A 16,450-nucleotide genomic window follows, 5' to 3' on the forward strand; every position below is an offset into this window, starting at 1 on the left:
TTTTGAACTCCAGGGGACGAAACAAAAACAAAAAACATCTAGCAAAGACAAGTCAACCCTCAATCTCTGGTCTCAGTTTTCTAATGAGAAATTCCTTTATATCTATTTCATATTTTTCTCTAATATTCAAGAGACCAAACTAAAAGGCTCTTTTGTATTCTTACCTTTGGAAGCTGCAGGAGCAAAGTGCCAGGAGGGAGAAGGCATCCAATATTGGAAAGAAATGGAAGGCAGAAAAGGAATCACATATGGTTCTTTGTTACTGTAGACAGTCATTCAGTCACCCAAACTGTTAAAGACTCTTTCCAACCCTTATTAATTATGTACTTAGAACTGGAAACTGCACCTTAAGGCAGTGCCAGAATCTGTTCAAAAGTATCAAAATGGGCCCAAATCAAGCTGTCACTTTAATCTCATATCCCTAACAAGTTATACTGATACAAAATACCTACATACAACAGTTCTCTTTCCCAAACCAAGTAACTCCATAATATTTAATACAAAAACATCTTTTCTTTCTTTTGAATGGGAAAATCCATCAGTCTTCCATCCAACATACCCTTTCTATCTTTACCCAGGGAAGGGAAGGGAATAGGAAACCTAATGAAAAAATATTCTAAGCCCTACACTGGACCTTTGCATCAAAGAGGAAGGTACTCACTCTTGGTCTGGGCAGAGAAGGTAAGGGTAAGTTTGGCGAAAAGTTCATTGTTCTCAAAGCGGTCCTCCTTCACCTTTGTCCAGAAGCAGTCCTGGGAGAGGTCCTCAGCCACAAGCTGTGGATAAAGGCAGGGTGTTAAGAATTAGTAAACTGAGCCCTGTACTTTCCATCCTAGAAAACAGATGAGGCTGTAAAATAGGTGGCTGGCTGATTATCAGCAATGGCTTACTAGAATAAGACTAACTTGAGGCACAGAATAGCTGCAGTGGGATTAGGAGAGAATACTTCCAGTTCATCTGTTAATTGGTGATTATTCAAGAACTAGATTCATATATACTACGTATCCTCCTCCTAACTCCAAATCCTCTAGCTTCATAACCATTAAGGCTTTATTTCAGAGAAGTCTTGCTCATCATTAAATTTCTCCCACCAGTTTGGCTAACTGTGCCAAATTTGCTCATTTTATGAGCAAATCCCTAAGGTCCTTTATATTAACTTGGTTTCTAGAAGAAAAAGGCTAACTCACTCAGAATCACAGGCATCTCAAACACATCATGGGAACAATACTGTGCATGCAAATATGGCCTATGTAGGCCAGGTGCGGTGGCTCACGCCTGTAATCCCAGCACTCTGGGAGGCCAAGGTGGGCGGATCACAAGTTCGAGAGCAGCCAGACCAACATGGTGAAACCCCATCACTACTAAAAATACAAAAATTAGCCAGGCATGGTGGCACACGCCTGTAATCCTAGCTACTCAGGAGGCTGAGGTTGCAGTGAGCAGAGATTATGCCACTGCACTCCAGCCTGGGCAACAAAGCAAGACTCCAACTCAAAAAAAAAAAAAAAAAAAAAAAGGCCCGTGTAACTCACATCCTGCGGAATTGGGATAGGAGAGTGGATTCATAAATCCATGACTTTGGGATCAGCACAATTATCAGTAGTTTGCAGACTGGTGAATGACTATTATCAAACTGTGTGTTACCATGGTATTCACAGCCTCAGAGAAAAGGCAAAAAACATTAAGATTAAATGCAGAATACAGGGTTCACAGAACTCTCCGTGGTGATGTATGGAATAAAGAAGATGCCTAATATCTGCTGAATAAACATAAGCATGAGTGAAGCTTAAAGATAGAAAGATGAAAGTCTTAAGGCGCAGCCCATCCATGCACAAAATACAAAGTAGAAAACTGAAACTGTTTCTTAAGATTGACCGGTGAAGAAATAGACACAAACTCTTACCTTGGACCAGTTTGGCCTCCGGAGCTGCACCTCTGGCTTATAAAGCTTTTTGGGGGTTAATCCAAATGGCAGAACTGGGGCTGCAGGAACTCCAAATCCAAATGGGGGAGGTGGAGGCATACCCATTCCGGGTGGAGGTGGAGGAATGCCAGGGCCTCCGGGAAATGGAGGAGGTGGAGGGATTCCAGGACCACCAGGAAGAGGGGGAGGAGGAGGTGGCATTCCTGCTTCTCCAGGCAAGGGAGGAGGTGGGGGCGGGATTCCAGCACTCCCAGGCAAAGGAGGTGGTGGGGGCGGGATTCTAGCACTCCCAGGCAAAGGAGGAGGTGGGGGGATGGCAGTACCTCCAGGCAAAGAAGAGGGTGAAGGGATGCCAACACCCTCAGGCAAAGGAGGGGGTGGAGAGATGGTAGCATCCCCAGACAAAGGAGGGGGTGGAGAGATAGCAGTACCTCCAGGTAAAGAAGGGGGTGAGGAGATGCAAACACCCCCAGGCAAAGGAGGTGGAGGTGGAGGAGGAGGAGGAGGAGGAGGAGGAGGAGGAGGAGTGGTACTATCCCCAGGAGCAGGTGGTGGTGGAATAATAGTGCCAGAGTCACCAGGTAAAGGAGGGGCAGGTGGAACAGGAGCACGACTAGGAACAGAAGGAGGTACAGTAATAGCTGCCGCAGAGAGGGAAGCCATTTCTTTCTTGGCATCTTCCAGTTCCTTTGTCAGCTTGGCAACCTACAGAAATAACATCAATGTGAGTACTTCTCACCCCACTTCAGGGACTACTGGGACTGGAAGGAACCTAATAAACGACTTAATCCAAACTTCTCATGTTACAAATGGAGGAACTGAGAGGAGTCAGAGAGATGACATGATCACCTAAAGTCACACTGCTTAGCAGCAGAGCCAAAACTAGAATTCAGGTCTTCATGTTCTTAGTTCAGCATGCTTTGTATTAAGAAGACAATTTCAACCTTTATGTTAAACTCTCCCTTGATTAGAAAATGTAAAGGTCAAGTAAATCAAATGTTCTAGTTATATAACTAATATATGTGCTACACAGATGATTATATAACCACATAAGTAATCAAGTTATCAGATATCAAAGATCATTTAAGCATTTACTACTGCAGAGAGAGTGTGTAAGGATAAATCTGTGCAGAGATGACTAAAATAACAGGAAATTAGTCAATTTTTAACAGTTTAGCTTTTATTCCTAATTTATTAGGAGACTTATTACTTTTATTTCTGGGTGGTAATGAAACTTACTTTATTCTTAATGTTTTTCTGTATTTTCCAGATTTTCTGTCTTATGTATTACTTACCCCCAACACAAACCAAAAACCAGTATATTATTTTTAAAATATGCACCATGTAACTAGATTACCTATTAGTAGCTGAACCCTCCCTAGGAGCGAGATGACTGACTCCTGTTCCAAGCCATATGCATCCTGAGGTTACAGGTCATTCTGCCTTCCCTGCTCAGGCATTACCTCTCCTGTGAGCTGGGACACCTCTGCTTCCAGGTCCTGTTTCTCTGTGGCAATTTGCTGCTTTTCAGAATGCAGTGCATCTTTTTCTCCCTGAAGATCTTGAAGCTTCTGCTCAAAGTCACTTTCCATCTTTTTCATTTCCACCTGTAGCTCATGTCGGGCTGTTAACTCTGAGTCCAACTAGAGAAAAAACGAATCAGGCTTCCAGCAAGCTCTCCATCTCAGTAAGAAGCACAAGTATTATTACCCATAATTCTCCCTACCTCCTCTTTTGCCTGGGGGTGCTGGAATCCCCCCACTGCCTCCTGTTCTGGGCCAGTACTTGATTTACAGAGCTCATAAATCCAGGCCATGCTCGGGGAAAAAAGCACCATGATTCTGACCTTAAAATCAAGGTTTGGCTGGGCGCAGTGGCTCACGCCTGTAATCCCAGCACTTCGGGAGGCCGAGGCAGGTGGATCACCTGAGGTCAGAAGTTCGAGACCAACCTGTCCAACATGGTGAAACCTCGCCTCTACCAAAAATACAAAAATTAGCCGGGCATGGTGGTGGACACCTGTAATCCCAGCTACTTGGGAGGCTGAGGCAGGAGAACTGCTTGAACCCAGGAGACAGAGGTTGCAGTGAGCCGAGATCGCGCCACTGCACTCCAGCCTGGATGACGGAGTGAGACTCCATCTCAAAAAAAATAAAATAAAAATAAAAATGAAAATAAAACAAGGTTAAAGGAGAGGGGAATCAGTTCATTTCCACAGATTCCCTATTTTTATAGTTAAAAAAAATAAGATTTTAAAGGTATTTAACGAGGACAACCATGGTAGTACAATCCCAATATTCTCTAGGATCAAAAACCTATTAACCACAATAAGCGTTCTTAAAAACTGAAGAGAAAAAGAGAACTCAGACATCCTCTAGTTCTATTGCTCTAAGGACCCCAGTTCCTATTGTTCTAGGGGTAAGAGGCCTAAAATGCCAAGCAAACCTGAGAGTGCCATTACTATTACATGAGTATCATCTGTCTTTCTTTTCCTGCCCAGTAGCCCAAGAACTGAAAGCCCGCCACTAGAGCTCCCTATGAAGACATCCATATCACTTTCTCCAATGACTACCCTATACTGGAAAGGTTTCCCCTGGGAACTACACTATTGGGTGCTAAACGCTTCCAAAATACCACAGAAGAAAACTGTCTCATAGATCAGGAAAATAATAATTCTCAAAGAAAGATATACTCAAACACATGTTTTTGGTCTCTCATATGCACCTTCTTTTCCAGCTCTGCAGCTTTGGCTTCAGATTTCTCCACCTTTGTCTTATCAATCATTTGATCTGAAAAGAAGAAGAGTCAGTAAGTAAAGCTCCTAATTCTCTTGTTCTATTTCTTTCACACTACACCCTTCCAAAGAACAGTCTTTTTGATCATTTTTATTATCTTTCTTAATGTTCTGCACTAGACAAAGAAATGGAACTTTCAGTTAAGTTCAACATGTAATCTGAGTGTGCGGTAAGGCCACCATGCTGGGTGGCAAGAAGAATGCCTATGAGTGATATTTTTGACTCTCTGAGACCACCAGGAGTTCCTGCAAAAGGTGCTGGTGTGTGTTTTATCTAAAAATAAACTAAAGACCTATAGATTCCTAGCAAAGATGCTGGTTATGACCTAAGAAAGGACAAAAATAGAACTATCTGGGGACTGGAAAGGTTATCTTCTCTGACATTTTCACTGAAACAAGATGCAAAATGAAAGGAAGAAGCAATACTTGGAGGAGCCGGATAGAAGAGTATGCTTACCAATTAATCCCTCAATCTCAATCTGGAGGTGCCGGCACTTGAAGTCAGGATCAGCCCCGTTCTTGTGCAGAACTATCTGGGAAATACATTCTTCGATCAACTTATAGTACTGAGGTCTACAAGAGAATAAAACAGGGTCATCAAAGGAAAATCAAAATATAATTTTCAGAAGTATTCAGGACCAAGTAAACTTAATTGCTCTGACAACTGAGAGACCTGGAAAAACTTTTGTAAAGTTAACACAAGTAATCGCTGCCATGCTAAGAAAACTCCTTTTTCCACATCAGCTACCCTACCCCATCTACTTCAAATAATCAAAACTTCTTGCCATCTGCTCCTAGTGCCAATACTTTCCCATCTAAAAATTTGCGTTTGATCCTTCCTGTGATGGATAGTGCTATTGCTAAATCTATACTTCCAGGAAACTAGAAAGAATTTTAAATTGCCACTTCTGTTTGCTAACATCTTCATCCTATTTACCTACTCGCCTCCAAAAACAGAACGGCATTTCACCTTATACACTCTGACCTCTTCCATAGGGATGCCTTTGAGTTGGATTAAAGAAATAAGACAACTTCCTTTATATCTGTGACTAATGAACCCTAATCTTGGGTCTTTGTCTTTACATTTTCCCTTTACAGAACAATCTTTGAATTTAAGGAATTCACTCTCTCCACTTAGGCTCAAATTCAAAACTTCTCATAAGCACAGCATCTTACCTGGCCTCATAGTCATTTCGGACCAAGAGTAAGTGCTGCAGGATGGAAAGGAAGTGTGGCTCTGCGTTTGAATCCCTCACTGTGTTTAAGAGAATCTGAAAGACTTCATTAAAGTCAGTGGAAAAGGGAAATAGGCTAAGGAAAGCAAATATGCAGAAATTATGTTTGACAGGTGGCTTATTTAACTCTTGAAAAAGCTAGGGAAAAGTAGCAAGACACCACTTCCATTCTACTGACTGTTCTTCCTGTAAACATCACCAGAAACTTGAAGCTTTCTAAAACGTCCTTTAAGGGACCAGTGAGTTGGGTGGTACTATACACACAGAGGATTCCTAGTAAGTACTTTGGCTTGAAGATCAGGCAGTAGACAGAAACTAAGAGGTAACTGCCTCAAAGTCACTTACTGAAAATATTAACAGGTAACTAAATTACTCCCTCTGTCAGTCCAAACATCTCTAAAAGCCAGTTCTACATCTTAGTAAGCTAAGCTATCACATTCTAGGAAGTTTACACTGATTTTGATGGCTTCCATGCTCAACAACCCTCAGATCACCTTTACTGACTTCCCTGGTCTATGATAAGGTAAGTAAAGCCAGCGCAATAAAAATACACCTGCCTTATTTAATGAGAAGACACATAAGCCTGATGCTCTGTTCTGAGTCATCATCTCCCAAACCATTCCACACAGGGATCAGGGAACTAAATACAATGAATGTCTCATCTGCCTTGAACCTAGTCAGCAAAAGGATATTCCATCTCCATGCGAATGTCATCCAGCCGTCCCTTCAGGTCATAGGAATCCTCTTCCCCTTGTTCATCAAACACATTTAGTTGCACTCTCATATCTTCATTTTCAATCTCTCGAAGGTCCTGTCAACAACAAAAGTAGAAGTCAGGGAACCCAAAAGTATCCTCTGTGGTTAGAAACCTAAGCTTTTCAACCTGGTTTTTAATTGAAAACCAGAATTATCCCAGGGATTATTGGGGCTGTAGAGCAAGAAGGAACCAGTCTAGCCTTTCTAATGAAGTGTAATATCTTACCTGCAACACCTGATGTAGCCCCAAACGCATCAGTTCACTTCTGATGTGAACTCGGAAGTCAAGTTCCTCCGCTGGTGTGATGAGAGCATTGATCAGCTGTAGGCATCCAACCTAAAATAAGAAAATTCAGCAGCTATGTCAATGCTAACTCCTGGAGATCAAGAATCCATTTTCTTTACATGCATTCTTAGGTCCCCAATACAACCTGAAAGATACAATACAAAAACTCTAAAGATGACTTTTCTACTATAGCAATGAGACCTGGTTTGAGTACAGATCCGGAGAGCCTAAACTCTAAATGGTTTCAAGGATTTGAGAGTATATGTTATGTAGGTCTTGGTTTTCCTAGATTGTAAATAGATATCATGCCTTTTTCCATCTCATAATGAGGAAAACAGTTCATTCTTTACCTTCTTAGAAAGAAGGTTAATCATTTTCCCTTCATAACAGATTCTGAAATGTAAAATATATAGTTGGGAGGCACTCCATGTATTTTATTAAAAGGTCAAATGAATTTAAGTCTGTCCATCTTGAATTCTATTCTTGGGCCCAGTTTCAGGGGATATACATGCCTTCAGTGCAATAGTGGTTCCACTTTTTAATCCATCCAGCAGCGGCTGGAAACGTTCCACTTCATCCATCTCAGCTCTTTCTGTCATTGCCTCCAAAACCCTTTCATTCCTGCCCAAGAGAAAGGAAACGGAGAGAACTTTCCAGGTACTGTGACACGCACACGTATAATGAGTAAATTACACAGGGGCACAGACCAATTAGGAAACAGGACATTATCAGTGTTCCAGATTTCTCACATTATTATTCTCACCACTCAGTTTCCAGAAACTGCTGAAAGCTAAGGACCATCTCTTCAGGGAAATGCATTCCCTACAATCCATCCCTAGGCTCCTGTCCATAAATACCAAATCAAGTCCCCTATTCCATGAAGTATAAATTGATACAACTTTTGGAGGGGCATTTAACAGTACTAATCAATTTCTCATGCATGTAACATATAGTCTACTTCTAGAAATGTATCCAACATATGGGCATAAATGTGAAAGAAGATATGCACAAGGATGTTCACTGCAGTATCATTTGTAAAAATGATCACCTAGAACAGATAGTGAAATCTGCTTTAAAAAATATCTGTAAGTTGGCTGGGCGCAGTGGCTCACGCTTGTAATCCTAGCACTTTGGGAGGCCGAGGCGGGCGGATCACAAGGTCAGGAGTTCGAGACCAGCCTGGCCAATATGGAGAAACCCCGTCTCTACTAAAAATACAAAAATTAGCCAGGCGTGGTGGCGGACTCCTGTAGTCCCAGCTACTCGGGAGGCTGAGGCAGGAGAATCGCTTGAACCCGGGAGGAGGAGTTTGCAGTGGGCCGAGATCGCGCCACTGCACTCCAGCCTGGGGAACAGAGCGAGCCTCCGTCTCAAAAAAAAAAAGGAAAAAAAAAATCTGTAAGTCCAGCAACAGGGGAATTGTTAAATAAATTATAAGCCATACATACATGTATATGGAATACTAAATAGCTACTAAAGATAATAAGGTAGATCTGTAAGTACCGACATAGAAGAAATGTCCAAGATCTACTATTAAAAAGAAACAGGTTGAAAAGAATGATTTAGCTTTGGTTAAACCAAATCCCTCTTCAATAATAAAAATCTATCCTATATATGCAGTTGGTTTTATAGGCATAAGTGTCATTCCTCAGCTCTTAAGATACTATCTTTTGCGGTGGCAGATGTCTAGAATCAAGGGAACGCAATATGTTTGTCTATGCTTAGGAAACGTTCTATGAGACTATACCATGCCATTAACAGTCATTCTCTTTGCAGAATAGGATTTGGCAAAGGGATGAGGCAGTTAAATTTTACTTTATATACTTCTATATTGTTTGAATTTTAAAAATAACATTGTGCCACTTCTGAATTAAAAAAAAAAAAAGAATAGTAAAAAGAAACCCTCATCCTAGACAATACAGATATTAATGGAGATATAGGAGACATTTTGCTATACCTCTGAGACCAGTGGAACATTCAGGATAGCACCCATCACTTAGGAATTGTTCTTAAATGTTAAGATGCTTAGTGTTCACTTCTGGGAAGAAACACAATCTTACCTAGTATTTATGACCGAGAGGACACCCAACCAACTCAATTGTCCTCTGAACTAACAGAAAATGATAAAACTGAAAATGGAGAAGAAAAATTATTCCAGTCACATACATGTCCTCTGGCTGCGGTAGAATACAAAGAGCAGAAAGCAGCTTAGCTGCATCAATCATCATGTTGGGAACAGCAGGATCCATGGCTCTGACCAGCAGTAGGATTCCTTCTTCTGTCTCCAACATGGTCTTGATTCCAAACTGGTAGGACCAAGAACAAAGAAAGGACGCTGAAAGACGAAAGCATCTAACTGGGGGACAAGTTTATGGGTTGTTATGGGTTGAATGGTGTCCTCTTAAATTCCAGTGTTGAAGTCCCAACCCCCAGTACCTCAAAATGTAACCTCATCTGGAAATATACTCATTGCAAATATAATTAGTCAAGCTACAATGAAGTCCTGCTGGGGTAGAAAGGGTCCTTAATCCAATATGACCAGTGTCCTTATAAAAAAAGGAAATTTGGATATGGATACATACAGAGGGAGAACACCATGTGATCACATAGGCAGAGATCAGGATGATGCATCTACAAGATAAGGAGTGCCAAGGATTGCCAGCAAGCTACCAGAAACTAGGAGGGATATGGAACATATTACCATATACAGCTTCAGAAAGAACCAACCCTGCTGGTATCTTGGATTTTGAAATTCTAGCCTCTAGAATTGTGAGATAATAAATTTCTGTTAAGACATCTAATTTTGTGGTACACTAGCAAATTAATACAGGGGTAGAATACTTTTCCCAATATAATTAGAGATGAACATACCAAAATAATTTTCTAGGAGGCACAACAGAATTAGATGTCTTCCAAGAATAAAAGTCTTTGATTTATATGTTTCTTGTTAATTCTCTCCCCGCAATCCAATGGAATAAGTTAATTATAACAAAATTAAACAATGAGGAAGAGAGATTTGTCCTCAGAGGCACAGGACTGTGGGCTCACTAGGTTGAATTACTAAACAGACAAAAAGAAGATAAAAATGGAGCAACAGTCTAGAAGAAAAAAGAAACAGGAAATAAAGCAAATATTGCAGAAACAATAACTACAGGTCAGGAAATTCAAGAATTCGCAAAAGAAAGTAAAGAAACAGGCCGGGCGCTGTGGCTCATGCCTGTAATCCCAGCACTTTGGGAGGCCAAGGCGGGTGGATCACAAAGTCAGGAGATTGAGACCATCCTGGCTACACGGTAAAACCCCGTCTCTACTAAAAATAAAAATTAAAAAAAATACCCGGGCATGGTGGCAGGTGCCTGTAGTCCCAGCTACTCGGGAGGCTGAGGCAGGAGAATGGCATGAACCCAGGATGTGGAGCTTGCAGTGAGCCGAGATCAAGCCACAGCACTCCAGCCTGGGCAACAGAGCGAGACTCCATCTCAAAAAAAAAAAAAAAAAAAAAGAGAGAGAAACAACATTGAACCTGTCCTCTGAAACAGAAGTTAGAACTGAGAAAAAAATATCCACAGAAGCATGTATATGTGGCAATGAAAAACAGTTGTGATACTAAAAGAGAAAGCTAGAAGTCCTGAACCTCGTATTCCTAGTTCCTCTTTTGGTTTGCCAATAGAAGAGAAAGAACAGGCGTCCAGATGGGGTTTGGAATGAGAATGGGAAAAATCTCACCTTGTTGTTCATAAAAGCTTTCAAGCAGCGAATGATCTCATGCTTGTTCCGGCTATCGTAACTCCTGTATATAGAAGACATAATCAGTGAGGTCCCTTTATTCTCTACCCCTTTCCCATTTTCAATCTTGCAAACAAAGTTCTTAGGAACAACAGCCCCATCTAGCAGATGAGTAAATTTTAGGAAATAGCACCTTGCCCAGAAACACTGAAGAAAATAGATAACTGAAGAGGGATCTTCACCATCAACAAATCTGGCTGATCCTCTTGTAATCCAAGAATTTAGTATTATATTAAAACCTTCTTTTTAACTCTCCCTAGGCTCCTAAATGCTAAATTCTATCAGGATAACATCCCATCTATTGCTGCTTGCCTTGCTACTAGAGGTTTCAAGTCTGAGAAGATATATGTAGGTCTTGGCCATGTTATTATTTTGTTTCAGAAAGATTCCAGGAAGTACTCTGCTTCAGGCTGGCTTCAAGGTAGCCTAAGAGAGTCCAAGGTATACCTAAAATTATTCCAACCTTGAAGACTGTCACAATACTAGTCCCAAGTATATTATAAGACTTCCAAATGGATATTACCCAGACCAGATTACACAGCAGCACTAAATCAGATTTTATTTCCAGATTGAAAAAGAACCAGTGCTGGGAGACTAATAATATTCTGTGGTATGTATTGAACTTATCCAACATGAAATTTAAGTTCCTCCTCCCTTTCCTATATCTATACTCATCATTCATCCTCTAGCCACCACTATGATAAACCCCTTCTTGGCTAACAGTACATTTCCCTAGCCCACAACTTTACATTTAACTGCTACTTTCTCCTTCAGAGCAAATAGCCAAGTCCCCTGTGACTCTCCAACTTGAAGTTGCAAAGACTTGGAAGTCCTCACCCAGCAGTCTCTTCTTTCTCATCATGAAGTCGTTTAAGAATGTCCAATAAGGAGGCCAAGCCTTCAGCACCAAATGTTTGCACCCAACTGTAAGGAACAGAGAGAGGCAATGCAATATCAAACCAATAAATACTTATTTGCCAAACAGTTTATCCTGACAACTTTCTACTCCCAATTCAGACTATTCTCATGCTTCCCTGGCTCCTTTGATCTTCAATCACCACCAGTGAAGTCCAACATTTGGCTCCTACTCCTGTTACCTCCTCAGAATCCTCACCTGACAGGGTTGTTGTTGAGAGACACACGAAGGGACTCCAGGCAGCTGAGCAGAGGCATATCCCGCAAGCCTGACCTCAACTCCTGAATATACATCATGGCAGACTTAGAGCTCTCCTTCTGGCTCATGCCCTAGACAGAAGGCATAGACAGAGATTAGTAATGGTGGACCCAGTCATAAATTAAGGACTAGTATTAGTCAATAGAGTTTATACTTTATTTTTATTTTTTATTTTTAGCAGAGACAAGGTCTTACTACGTTGCCCAGGCTGATTTCAAACTCCTGGGCTCAAGTGATCCTTCTGCCTCAGCCTCCCAAAGTGCTCAGATTACAGGAGTAAGCCACCATGTCAGGCCATGTTTATCAGGGCAGATACCCATCTCACATACCACCAACATAAATGAGACTTAGAACTGCCTATCCCATTCCCTATATTTACATACTTCATGAAAATCTAACCAGGCAAAATGTATGTAAGAATTATAACTAAATAAGACAGTAAAAAGTGAACAGGCTTATATAATGGAATGAAACAGAATTGATGCAGACATAAAATGTTACGTAAAATTGGCAAAAAAAAAAAAAACAGGTCCAAGACAAGGGCACAGTCTCCCATGTCATGGGTACCTGTCCCAGGACTCACAGCCTTGGAGGTGTACAAGTATTGGGACACCATCTCCCTCTTGATGATGATGTCCTTCTCCCTCAAAGGTTGCTGTTTCTCCTCATTCAGGTTCATATCCAGCTAGGAGAGGGAGAAAAAAGAGAAAAAACAAAATTGCCTCAAATTCTTTACAAATTTTTAGTGTTTAATATTAGTATGCTTAGTGAAGAGTTGAGCATGTAAAATGCTTAAGTAAATAAATCTTTTTGATCCCTAGAAATTTAAGCTATTACAGCTGATGAAAATTCCTCAAACATAAGTATAGTTAACATTTTAGTATAAATCTCTATAGACATATACACACTTTTTTTCTCTAAGAAAAATGGACTCAATATAAATGAAAGATTTATTTTGTATTATTGAAAGAAAACCACACACAATGCTTTCTGCATCAAGGATGGACCTTAAAAATCTCTTCAGACTGAAGCACTGGATGAATGGCATAATCTAAACACAAGCAAAATCAACAGCAACAAACTCTGCACCAACTCTAGGGCCTACAAACCCATTACCCCTGGTTAACTCAGTCCCTGTACAAACTCCTTTCCCACAAAGAAAGAACTGGAAACTCTATGATAAAGCAGAGGCCCCGTGACAGACATAATCTGATGTATGTTTGGGGAAAGGCTCTGCTTGATCTTTCTACATATGTAACTACCATGTGTCCAAGCCTAGTACCTTGGTGGGCACAAATTTAGCCCTAATAATTCCAGAATGTTATTTGAATTGAGAAAAATATGGATGGGGGGATGTATTCTGTTTCTTCTGCAAGCAGCAAAATTAATCTGAAGTTTCTGTGACTTAATTCCTGGTGGGTTTTTTTTTTTGAGACGGAGTCTCACTCTGTCACCCAGGCTGGAGTGCAATGGCACAATCTTGGCTCACTGCAACCTCCACCTCCCAGATTCAAGTGATTCTCCTGCCTCAGCCTCCTGGCAGTAGCTGGGATTACAGGCGCCCGCCATCACACTCAGCTAATTTTTGTATTTTTAGTAGAGACGGGGTTTCACCATGTTGGCCAGGCTGGTCTTGAACTGCTGACCTCGTGATCCACCCACCTCGGCCTCCCAAAGTGCTGGGATTACAGGTGTGAGCCACCACTGACAGCCAGATGCATTTTTCCTCTTGCAGATAAACTGAACACAGAAGTTACAAAATGGTGGCCCTCAAGCTAAGTCAAACCCAAAGATAAAATGTTTCACTTGGCTAGCTCAACATTTTAAATCTGGGGGACCTTACATAAAGATACAGATCTCTAGTAAAACAGCACCAAAGGATTCATCCATCGAATTTCATGTTCTGGGAAACTCTACAGGTCAAACAAACGGTTTTTTCAACAATTTTTTTTTTAGTATCAATAGTAAGGATAAAAGAAAAAGAGGTGCAGTGGCTCATGCCTGTAATCCCAGCACTTTGGGAGGCTGAGGTGGGTGGATCACGAGGTCAGGGGTTTGAGACTAGCCTGGCCAACATGATGAAACCCTATCTCTACTCAAGCTACAAAAATTAGCCGGGCATGGTGGTGTCCACCTGTAATCTCAGCTACTCAGGAGGTTGAGGCAGGAGAACTGCTCCAACCCAGAAGACGGAGGTTGCAAGTCTTGCTCTGCTTGCGACAGAGCAATACTCCGTCTCAAAAAAAAGAGGAAGGGAAACCTATAGTTTAAATGAAAATTGAGAATACCAGTACAGTGGACTATATTTGGAATTGTGATTTGAACAAACTGGTTTTTAAAAAATGACCTAATTGGGGAAATTCAAATAGTGACTAGCATATTTTATGTTATTCAAGATTTATTATTTTTTTAAAATTACGGATTGCTGACTTCTTTTGAAAAATAGAAATATCTGGCACTACTAGGCAAGTATTCCCAACTGGAATGCAACCACCTACTAGAACTGAGTTGTGGCTGGCTTTTCTAACAAAAATGCCAAAAGCCTCTCTTCAATTTGCCACATTCCCCACTTCTTTTGCCATCTTCTATCTAGCCTGCTTACCTTATTTATACTACCTGCCTGGCCCAAGAGACATTTAAACTTGCAATCCAAGGCCAAGAGATTATCTTGACAGACCATACTCTTAAGACTCTTAATGCACTTGGAATATTAAGAGACAAACTGAAAGATTCAGTGAAAAATAACAACAGTAGTACCAGTTGAGTGCTTACTATGTACCAGGCCCTGTGCTAAGGATTTTAAACCTAAGCTTTTAGTTAAGCTAGGCCTGCCACTAGGCTCTATTTGAATCTGAGATCACATATCTATGCAATATACAGGTCTTAGGAAATCTTGTACCCATCAAAACTTTCCAAGACTTACCACTAATGGACACTCACTGAATATCCTCCTTATTCGGTGTTCCTCACTGAGGACAACAAAGTAAGTCACACGCACATATACTTTGTTACTTAGCTGACTTCAGACACAATCTTTAAAGGTCTTCTAGCAATTCTATGTATTTTCTTTCCAGATTCACCACTATACAGGACCTTGAGCAAATGATATTCCATCCTCAGTTTCTCCTTTATACAGTTTGTTGTGAATACTTCCACACTTTATCTGCTCTGGCTTAACCCAAAGGTGGTCTCCATATTACCAACTCTGGTACACACGGTTAGATGGTCCACTACGTCTTTGTGGCTAAAATGTTGCTGGGCAGAAGACCATGAACAAGACAGTGATCGGATGTTTCCAAGCACAGATTCCAATTTTATGAACTGGTATTTGTATATTTAGTCCCTAATTATGGGATTAAAGGGTTAATATTAAAAAGTTCCATGTTAAGCCTGGAATTCTTTGTAACAAAGGGCTAGTTGGGAACTATGCACCAAAAAGAGCCCACCATGTCCATAAATGCACAGGAAGAAGCAACATTTTGGGAATGGGAAACTTACCAGCATCTGTTCAAAGAGAACCAGCACTTGTTCATCTGAAACATCTTGCAATGACTGTGCTGTGGGATCATCCCCATATGATGCAGAAGAATTTCTATGAGCAGAATTGGGCTTTTCCTTCTCCTTCTTAATTCTCATGCTGGTAAATCTCTCCAGCTGAGAAACAGAAAAAAGCATTACAGTGATCCATTTTCACTTACATAACAAACCACACATCAAATTCTTTACCCCTTTAACCTCTTACACAGGCATGGTTCCTCTGGTTCACGAGCAGTTCAAGACTCTTCTGACATGAAAAGAAGAAATCAGTCTTCCTCCTATCTAACTTAGCATACTGACTCTGTACTCCCATCTATGTTCAAAGATAAGAGGACCAAAGTATTAAGATTTCAAACCTCTTTAAAATAGAAGAAACATTGTTCTTGATCTCCCCTGCCATTTCTAAGCCTTGTAGTAGTACAGAACTGAAAGCCTCTCATGACAGAGTTCTATCATAAAATGCCCTTTGTTTCCTTCTAGCTACCCAACAATAAATGTTGCTAGGACCCCAGAGGATGTCTCCCTTCAAGAGGTATTACTACAGATTTTAATAGATACAAGCCAAATAGGATAAATTTGTCCTTAAAGTCAGGATTCATTCCTTTCTCTTTAATTTGTACACTCCAAAGCACTTGTGTAATGTAGGCAGCAAAAGTTCAATATATATTCTTCAAAATCCCCTTTGCATGACATCTCGTCAGCAAAGAATACAATGTACCTCAGGGGTATATATGCCATCTCTCTGCCAAACAAATGCTAACAAGCCATTCCTCAAATCTCAAATACTGATGCTCAAATCAACAAGAGTCACCAATAAGCAACAGCTTATCAGCTCTCCTTGTTTGAAAATAACAGTAATTATCTGTAAGTATTATAGGCCTTCAAGTGATATGAGTGGCATTCAGACTGCAAGTCAGCTTTGAGTTTAAAGAGCATGCCTAACTTCGGAAGATAATGA

The 16,450-nt window shown here is 40.8% G+C and overlaps 1 protein-coding gene across 3 annotated transcripts in view; it reads right to left on the reverse strand.

The window, feature by feature from the left end:
- Nucleotides 1-16,450, reverse strand: part of DIAPH1 (diaphanous related formin 1) — a 104,304-nt gene that overhangs the window by 56,513 nt on the left and 31,341 nt on the right. For 2 of the 3 annotated variants that reach the window (XM_055389246.2, XM_055389245.2), the window contains 15 exons: nucleotides 15,454-15,609; nucleotides 12,539-12,640; nucleotides 11,896-12,026; nucleotides 11,619-11,705; nucleotides 10,722-10,785; nucleotides 9,162-9,301; nucleotides 7,508-7,616; nucleotides 6,936-7,046; nucleotides 6,646-6,764; nucleotides 5,895-6,011; nucleotides 5,176-5,291; nucleotides 4,649-4,713; nucleotides 3,388-3,567; nucleotides 1,904-2,629; nucleotides 662-776 (listed from right to left, as the gene is read on the reverse strand). In XM_055389246.2, coding sequence (XP_055245221.2) covers nucleotides 662-776; nucleotides 1,904-2,629; nucleotides 3,388-3,567; nucleotides 4,649-4,713; nucleotides 5,176-5,291; nucleotides 5,895-6,011; nucleotides 6,646-6,764; nucleotides 6,936-7,046; nucleotides 7,508-7,616; nucleotides 9,162-9,301; nucleotides 10,722-10,785; nucleotides 11,619-11,705; nucleotides 11,896-12,026; nucleotides 12,539-12,640; nucleotides 15,454-15,609 — 2,338 coding nt within the window. Of the gene's footprint in view, nucleotides 1-661; nucleotides 777-1,903; nucleotides 2,630-3,387; nucleotides 3,568-4,648; nucleotides 4,714-5,175; nucleotides 5,292-5,894; nucleotides 6,012-6,645; nucleotides 6,765-6,935; nucleotides 7,047-7,507; nucleotides 7,617-9,161; nucleotides 9,302-10,721; nucleotides 10,786-11,618; nucleotides 11,706-11,895; nucleotides 12,027-12,538; nucleotides 12,641-15,453; nucleotides 15,610-15,697; nucleotides 15,806-16,450 lie in introns of all 3 variants that reach the window. The other variant, XM_055389244.2, reaches the window with a different exon arrangement.

Source organism: Gorilla gorilla, chromosome 4 (genome assembly GCF_029281585.2).
Source record: "Gorilla gorilla gorilla isolate KB3781 chromosome 4, NHGRI_mGorGor1-v2.1_pri, whole genome shotgun sequence".
Lineage (NCBI taxonomy): Eukaryota > Metazoa > Chordata > Mammalia > Primates > Hominidae > Gorilla > Gorilla gorilla.